General features: G+C 37.1%; 1 protein-coding gene across 1 annotated transcript; it reads left to right on the forward strand.

Moving 5' to 3' along the window:
* Positions 1-2915: 2915 nt before the first annotated feature.
* On the forward strand, positions 2916-3916 carry LOC146465562 (uncharacterized). Its single transcript, XM_085128732.1, has 2 exons — positions 2916-3005; positions 3506-3916. The coding sequence occupies exons 1-2, from the start codon at positions 2971-2973 to the stop codon at positions 3825-3827; spliced, it is 357 nt and encodes a 118-aa protein (XP_084984858.1). The 5' UTR covers positions 2916-2970; the 3' UTR covers positions 3828-3916.
* The last annotated feature ends 5625 nt before the right edge of the window (positions 3917-9541 follow it).

Below are 9541 nucleotides of genomic sequence, written 5' to 3' on the forward strand. Positions count from 1 at the left end.
CTTTTATTGTTGCCAACAGTTTTGATTATTAGTAGTAATCCTAATTATTAGTAGTTACAGTTTTTATAATATTTGTTATATATTTATAGATAATTTTTAGTTACCTTGTAAAGTACGTCGTATTTCAGCCGGCCTGGGGACTGCAATGATTTTACTTCTTAATAAAGCCAGCTATCTAGCTATCTATCTAATGTTCAAGAGATAGGGGATGTCTTCAATAACCCCCCTTTAAGATGGATCCCCTCCAAACAAAGTTGTTATAAACAGTTTCCTAATGCATTTTATTATATGTATTTATAGGTTATTACCAGTCACATTGTTCACCACATTTTAACCGGGATCCAGAACTTTGGGCCATTACAGGCAACTTAAATGTTTCTTTATGGGCATTTCAACTCACGGTTGTGCCAAAGGGCAATGAGTCGGAGGCATCCAGAAGCAATTATTTTTTAGACCTATCATGTATGATTTTATTGTATCTGTATTTTTTAACAAATTAAATTTAAGTTAATTGAAATGGCATTCCCTATTTTATTAAACACAACCTACTTTGGAGTGGACTTTTTGTTCTCAAATGATTTTTTTTGTCATTTTTTTTTTATGATGAACCTTCCAAGAAAGTTGAAGCTATATGATAATGTCATTTAGAGAGTATAAGATTGTTAAGTCAACTCTCTCCAAGAAATCACCTAAGCCTTAAATTGTCACGTTCACCTGTCGACATCTGCAAAGCCATGCATTCCCAAAACAGTGCAATGTCTTTTCGAGTTGTCGAACAAGAAACGTAAGCGAGGATCACTCATGCAAACTGCACCTCTGAAATGTAAACCATCAGCAACACCAACATCACCCACAAACGGCCCACTGCTTTCAACAGCCTCTGCTATTAAATCCCCCTTAACGTCGGAAAATCCATTGTTGCACCAAGAGGCATGCTTAACAAAGTAAATTAACACTCTTTGTCTCCTTTTGCATGTAATGGGGGAAGCTTGAAGTGTAAACGCAATGGAAAGAAATGTGATGACAAAAAGTTTTGCAAAATGGTAAATCCCATCTGTGTACTCAGGCAAAGAGTCTAACATCGAGAGCAACTCCCACTCTGTTGCGCAAAACCAGTTACCAACCCTCATCTGTTTAGGAACTTTTCACCAGGGCTCGCACATTCAGCTCACTATCCCAAACAGCAGAGTTCCACTATCGTATTATCCTCCTTGTTGTACAGCACTTTAATGGCTGTATACTCTTGGGATGCAAGCAATGTTGACGAGAATGTTCTTTTAAAAGACAAGATCCACTTTCATCATTTGTGCCATTTAAAGAAGAATCCAAACAATGATAAAAAATTGATCCTTGACGAAGTTCCAAATGGCGTCACAATGCTAGATTATACTTTTAGCAATGAGGGCAAAGAAATTGTGGCAGGTACTATTAAGGCATCAGCCACCCTTCAGGACTGTCCGCGCTCTAGCGCTCGTGTTTTAAATAAAAACTCATACAAACCACACATTTTCTGAAAGCATAATAATTCCAGATTGTGGATTATTCCCTTAAAAAATGAAAAACTTAAAGGTTTTTCAAATTTGGGAAGTTTTTTGCATGTCTGTGTAAATCAACCTCCAGGCCCACCAAAAGTGGTAGAAAGCGATAAAGATCGCATTTGATTCTTAACAGATTCTAAAAAAGGGTGTCTCAGATTTTTGACAATTGCATTTGTTGTCTTTTAATGAACAGATGAAGTTAGAGGAGACAAATAATCGGCACCTCAAGTGGAAAAAGTAGATTGCGCAGCGCGTGGCAGGAAATACCCTTACGATCGGACATGAGTCCACATTTGTTTAAAGTTAGTAAATTCATAATTCTCCCTCGAAATATATGAGGAGCTGCATTTTCCGTAATCATCTAATCCCATGTTGCCAATAATCCCCAGACATTCTAAATTAATTTGAAACCATGCTAAAAGAAAGAAGAAAGTCATCCAAAGCGAAACAAAAGGCCATTACAGAGAATGAAGGGGAAGCAGAAAATCAGTCAGTCAACACAAAAGTAAACATGCTGGTGGAAATGAGACTAGCTGGGTAAGAATAGCGTTGATTTTATGACAGTATTTTTCAGACAATTATCGTCCACTGAGCAACGTGCATTGTATACAGTAATGCTCTGCGACACATCGTCAACTGTTGCACTATTCCTTTATTTATAATACTCTCGCTTGTTCCATTAAACAGGAACACGACTTCTATTCAGCCCAATTTATGACACTACCTTCCTTTTCAGAGACCATGAAAACTAAACAACTTTGAAGCTGCTCCATGTCCTCCATCAACAGTTCGAAAGCCAAGAACTGATGCGCGATTTACGTCAAATTTCCTGCTTTTCTCCGTTGTGTGGTTGTTGTAAGAACCCTTGTCACTTAAAGCAAATATCTCAGCGCGATCTTTATTAAAATACTTTTTCAGTTTCTTCCGTCTTAATGTGGACATGGAAAATGGACATGACTTTAGTTCTTCTTCGAAGGCATTATTTTACAACGAAATTTACTATGAAGAAACCAACCATGTGTAAGATGCTTGATCAAGCAAATCTATTGCGTGTTTACAATGATTGGATATCATGTGACTTGTTTCATGATATGTTGGCATACAAGTTAATCCAGTATGACAGGACTTGTCAATGGGTAATTAATATAATTAAAATGGAAAAAGCAATTGCACCCAATAACTTTGCACAGAAAAAAAATTTTATGGACATGTTTTTTTTTAAAAGAACGCTCTTGAAGAGCTTTATCCGATCATCACCAAATCTCAATTTTTGAAAAATGGCACTCTCCATACTAATTTATCGTTTGAAGCGCTTATCGTGAAAACCAAAAAGGCTCAATGCAAAGAAAGTGAGGTTTCAATTATTGTGTTAGGGCAGCCTCTACACCAAGCAGATCTGACAGTGGATCAGAGGTTGACGATCGTCAACAAGATGGGTAGACTGGCTGATGACATTATCTTTTCAAGGTAGGAGTCTATGTATGCCAGCAGTAAACTTGTGGCAGATGCTGTTACCTTCTGAACTCATAAGACTCTATTAAAAATACATGTTGGATCTTTTCCCTTTACCATTCAAGATAATCTGAAATCAATTGATTTTTAATAAGTATTGAAAATTATTCCAAGGGCATTGGACTAGAGCTGCTATATAATCATCAGACATTCAACATGCACCAGGGAAGTTTACACTATTTTGTTAAAAGCAACCAAGAAATGTCACTAGAGTTTGCTTATTTTATTTTTTTTCATGAACGGTCAAAGGAAAATAATATTTATTTATTGCCTGCTGTTTCTTGATTATTGTATAATGGCTGATATTGCATGGCTGCGATTCTGTGATTGCATTATCCAGTTATGTGGTTTTTAATGATATTTGGATAATGCAATATTGATAGCAATGAGAATGCGCGCACATAACTAATCAGGATAATAATTATTTATTGATTTTGTGTGACATATCTTGGCAGTGTCAAGTGGGTGACTTTCTATGGGACAAAGTACCAGCCTGGAATGATTGTCATTGAAAGTCACGATGGGTTGATGCCAACTTTTGCAAAAATCAAGTCTCTTCTTGCTCTCACAGACAAAAAAGTTTTCTTCATATGCAAGAGAGTGCAAGTCCTGAGATTTGTGCAACATTTTAGGGCATTTGAAGTGACTGTCATGAACATTGAATGCGTCCTTGATTACTCTTCTTTATATGACTTCCATCCTCTTGATCTTTATTCTGTTACATATGACCAAGCTTCTAGGAAGTTTGTGAGGCCTAAGTACCATATTCGTGAATAGCTTAATTCATTTAACATGCAGTTGATCAGCAATATGACATCTTTGTTAGAACACATGGTCAAATTTTTGTTGATTGATGTATTAAATAAATAAAATCATAACTTCATCTCCTCCCCTCCTCAGGCCACTGAATTTGTAGAGCCCGTAAGTGTAGCCCGTTTTTTTGCTTGGTTTTTTCCTTACCCTTATTCTTGTTAGTTTTGCAATAAAAAAGCTCAATGTGAAATTCTAGGTATTTTCCCCCTTGTGGCAACCAGACTTCAGTGGTTTGGTGTTCGATTTAACAGTTTTAAGATTGGCATACCATGTTCAAACAATTATGTCAGAATGTGTTATTTTACACTTTGCGAGAATAAAACTACCCTCACAGAACTGTAAATTTACCCTGCTATTGGTGTAATAGTAAACTTCAGATTTGTGTATTGTGTTGCAATTTAAAAAAGTGTAAAAATACACTTTACACTGTGTATTACTATTTCCAAAAGAATGCATAATTTTTTACACTGAAACGCAGTGTAAAATTATCCAAGAACTGGTGTAACATTACATTGCAATTTTAGTGTAACAGTTTATACTAAAAAAAGGTGTGATATTACATTTTCGCATTTGTAATAAGACACTTTAATTTTTCGTGTGTTACCATGTTTCGGAAAGCAAAGCAACCCTATTTTTTTTTAGCTAACAACCAGAAGTAAGTAAGCTTGTTTGGGCAATTACACAGTACTGTATGCAAACAGACCTCCAAAAGGGTAAATAAATACTACTGTTTTTAAAAGTACCTGAAGGGGAAAACTGATAAAACACGTCAAGGTAGTTGTGAGAGAGTGCGATAATAAATGAGCATTAGGCGCTTTTCAATAACACGGGAACTCTTGCGAAATAAATTTAGTCTTAGACTGTCTTGATGTTGTGAAAAGGCGGCAAACTACTTTAATTGATTATCAATAAATAATACAGTATCGCTAAATTTAGTGCTTTGCTTTGTGTTTAAGTTGCACCTCAACTTTGCATAATTGCGCATGCTGGCGACAAACACTTCATTCTTAAGTTAATTATGATAGTTTCTGATTGGCTCATTTCAACTGATGCAGTATAAATACAGATACTGCACTCCACAGATCACAGCTCATCGAGTAAAATCCGGAAAATTTGTGAAGTTTAAAATCAGAGTTCTTTGTTATAGTTCATTATACGGCGTTAATATGGATCTGTATGATTTTGATAACGACGATTATGTCAAGAGTACAGCGAACAATTTAGGCTATTCATTTATTGAGACTTTTTAATGATGCAGATGACGAGGAGTCTGACTTCGAAGGCTTCACTAGAGAAGAAGCTTACCAGCCTAAAACACCAAGAGTGCGACCCTTCCACCAGAGAGCCAGCCCTGGGAACGCCGAGGCGCAAAAAGAAAATCTAAGGGCAGCTTCAACATGTGGAAAGAAAAGGAAACCCAATCCTTCACAGTAAGTAAACTTTACTTTCTTGAGAAAAGGTTATAAGCTCTTATTGATTAGAAAGCCTTATTAACACGAATGAATCTGCATGATTGAGCTGGTAAACGAAGTCGAACAGTTGAACATCTGCTTTAAATAGCGTAGTCAGATAAACAGTGAAGAAGACTTATTTATTTTAATACCGAGCATTTTGACAAGTCTGCACTACTATGCGTATTACCTACCAGGTATGGCCCTACCAGGTATGGCCCGGAGTGCAGTTTGTAATTAATGTCAGTAGTTTTAGTAGTTCTCGCGAATTAAAGTACAGATTTTCCTTTCGCAAATTACAGATTTTTTTCTATTCGTTTCTTTTCGCAAATTACAGTAAGCCACTTGAAATTCTATTTAGGAAAGCTGGTACAAACTATATAAAATCCAAAACGACAAACATCCTCGGACCCAGTCAGTCGCAAACAATTCGCACAAAGAACACATGTATACCGTCGTACGTAATGGGAAAAAAAAAAAAAAAACGACAAACATCCTCAGACCCAGTCAGTCGCAAAAAAATTTGCACAAAGAAGCTATTCACACATGTATACCGTGGTACGTAACGAAAAAACATCACAAGTTAAAAACTTGCGTGCCTGAAAGAAAATCACAAAGTGATGAAAAAAGATTAAGCGAAAAAGTTAATAGCTGCGCATTTGTAATGAGAATGAAAAAGTCATGAGTTGAGCATGCGAGTACAAAAGAAAGCTAGTTAGTTGGAAAGCCGAAAGTGGTTTTTCTCAGATCGTGGTACGAACAACAGTAACGAAAGCTTTGTTTTGATGTTTGCTTCTACAATTTGTCTGTACTACGTAGTTTGTAAATGATGTTTACTGACACCTGCATACTAGAAAACTGTCTCTGATCATCACAGACAAATTTGTTACTTTGACTAAAAGACAAATTCTTTTTTACCTTAGTCTTGTTTCTTTTTCCCAGACATCAGCACAAATACTTTCTTTACTATTTTTATGATTTTCTTTAATTTGAGACACACACAAGTTTTTAACTTGCGATTTTTTTTCGTTACGTCCCACGGTATACATGTGTGAATAGCTTCTTCGTGCAAATTTTTTTGCGACTGACTGGGTCCGAGGATGTTTGTCTCTTTTGTTCGTTACGCACGACGGTATACTTGTGTTCTTTGTGCGAACTTTTTGCGACTGACTGGGTTCAAGGATGTTTGTCGTTTTGGATTTTGGATAGTTTTTACTACCTTTCAGGTAATGTAGCAAATCGACGGGTAACCCTTCAACAATTTCGAAAGGGTAATTTCCATGTTATTGTGAAAACAATATCGACCAAACTCTTTCACTGGCTGGATATAGGCTGCCTAGATTCGCAATAGCTACCTACGCGCATGCCAAAATTGTATCTTTTACATGGAAAGGTTTATTGACAAAAGTAATGACGGCAGCAGAATACAATGTCACATTGTAGGATTTGAATATGTACGGCAAAAGAAAAGCAGCCAGCAGGGATTTGACTAGAAAATACTTTTCAACTCATTATATACATGCAAAAGGTTTATAGCATACTAAACTCGTAAAAATACAGTAGGCTGCATGTAAGAGTAGATTGCTTTCGGTGGCTTTTTAATTTTATTAAACCAAAGATCCTCTACACCCGTTCTTTTGTTAACTTATAGTAATGAATTAGTTTTGGTATTGAAATTTGGTGGCATTGATGAGAATAATATTTTCCAAATTGCCGAACTTACCACCAGCCGAACACCTGCGTTATCTGCCTCGCCAAATTGCTTTAGGTAAGAAAATTAACATATACAGTAGGACCCCGGTAACTCAAACTCTGAAGGGAGACAAAAAATTGTTCGAGTTAGCGGGGGTTCGAGTTATCAGGGTAGATCGAAAATTCGACTTTTCATGTAAATAATTTATAGTTTATTGATTATCAGCACTTCAGTATACAACCCAGGGCAAATTAGATACATGTTTTAATTCATTGAAGTACTTTTTTTTTGTTTTCTATGTGACAGCTAAACAGGCAGTGCATGCGGTTTGACTAAAAAGGTCAGAAATAACTATCAAATGCATGATCTGTTGCACTGATTAAAATGAAATTGCTTTAGAAGTGTCAATTCCAGTGTTTTTTACCGATAACATGACAGGAGAAGCTAATGGGATGACATCAGTGGTGAGTTGCAAGAACCAGAATTCGAGTTATTGGGGTAAATTTCGACCAAGGGAAACAAAATTTAGTTCGAGTTAGTGAGGAATTCGAGTTTGACTTATCCGAGTAAAAGTCACTGAAAAGTAGGGTCAAATCCAAGGGAAAAGGGTTATACTTTAGATTAAGCCAAGCCTAACAGTGGAGCTCCTGTTAAGTACTTTTTTTAATGTTTACAGCGCGAAGCGCGCTACAGTTTCCACTAGACCAAGATTTTTGACACTTTTTTGACCCTTTTTGGATTTAGGGGCGAAGTTTATCAGTCCGTTTGAAATTAGCATGCGCGAACTACGCCTAGATCAAGTGTTCGTTGGCTACCAGAAAATGAATTTTCAAGGAATACGTAAGTAAAAAATAATATATTTACCTGTCTGAAGCCATTACTTTTTAGGTATTTCCATTTTGAATGACAAATATATTTTTTTTTATATCCACAGCAAACACACAATTACGTGTAAACGCAAAGGGCGGCTTATACGATAATGAAAGAGCACTACATTCGCTTGTTCGCGAGCGGATATTAGATTTGAACCACCAAGGTTTAGGTCAACGTGCTATTGCAAGAGAGGTCAACACTAGTCATACATTTGTAAAAAAAGTTGTTAGAAGGTACGATGTGACAAATTCCTCGATTCGTATTCCACGAGCTAATTTTGCTGAGGGTTAAATTGACATAAATGCTCTTGAGTATATTGAAGTCCAAAAGCGTATGAAACCGAGCACATATGCATCTGAGATACAGAACAGACTACTGTTAGACGGAGTGGTACACCCCAATGACTTGCCAGGAACATCGCAAATCAATCGACGACTCAGAGAAGACCTCATATTTAGTAAGAAGAAACCGAGGGTCTGTCCGTCCGCAGCAGAAAAGCCAGGTGCATTGGATCGGCAAAATGAATATCTACAAGCTATATCAAGATATCCAGCCAGCAAGCTTCATTTTTTTTGATGAATCAAGTGTCATCAAAACAACGGGTAATCGCAAGTATGGAAACGCCAGGGTCGGCGAGCGAGCTATTGAACTGCAGCGTTATGCATCTAACGCGACATTTACTATAAATTTGCTCCATTCAGTTGTTGGTGTTGATTACTTCAATGTTCTTCAACGACCATCAAATGGTTTGGAACTTCTAAATTTTTTCGACGATGCCTTACAAGTAGAACGGGGCAATGGAAGTGCTGCTCTAGAGCGTGGCGATGTTGTAGAGATGTCATAAACAAAATGACATTGGCAATATTTTGGTTTTATCTGTAAATTTACTTGTTACGAGAATGAAAGTCAGGAACAGATCAGTTAAGTTATGGCGCTGAGCTAGGAAAGTGCAGAGCTCTACGACTATTGGTTGAAACCATCTTGGGTGACGCCATATGCTCCCTACAGGTTTTTACATGCTTTATCGTGTGCTCAATTATTATTCTAGATCTTTAAAGCCTTCGGTTAAACCTTCTTGCCATTCTTTGCACATGTCTGGGCAAACGTCTCATCTGAGCAGCGTGAAAAGGGGTTAACAGAGGAGGGATATCCCCATATCCCTTGTCTGCAAGAAGTACAGCATCTGGAGGCATATCATAATTTGTACCTGACCCAATCCTCTCCATTAAATTAAAATTGCCTGCATCATTGAGAGATCCGAGAAAACCAGCTTGTAGAAAAACTATATTTCCTGCATTATCTGCAATGAGCTGGGTGTTCATGAGGTGGTAATGACGATGGCCACTAAAAAAGTCTCGCTGGGGTTCGACCTGGGGTCTGTAAATTTCATGCGGGGTCCCATCAATACATCCCACTGCGTTGGGAAAATAATGCCAGTTTCCTCAAAGAGAATTCCATTTGACTAAATTTGGCCAGGACACTTGATTGATTGTGGTGCCCATTTTATGGAGATATTATCTCCATAAAATGGGCACCACCCTATAGATAATACTACAAACGGTAGATGGACTGACGTCAAACATTAACGCGAGTGTGTCTAAACAGGGGTACTTTCTGAGCCAGATGAATGTCAAGAGTACTTTATTAACATTAGAAATTTT

This window comes from Pavona decussata, unplaced genomic scaffold (genome assembly GCF_977016875.1).
Source record: "Pavona decussata unplaced genomic scaffold, jaPavDecu1.1 SCAFFOLD_156, whole genome shotgun sequence".
Classification (NCBI taxonomy): Eukaryota; Metazoa; Cnidaria; class Anthozoa; order Scleractinia; family Agariciidae; genus Pavona; species Pavona decussata.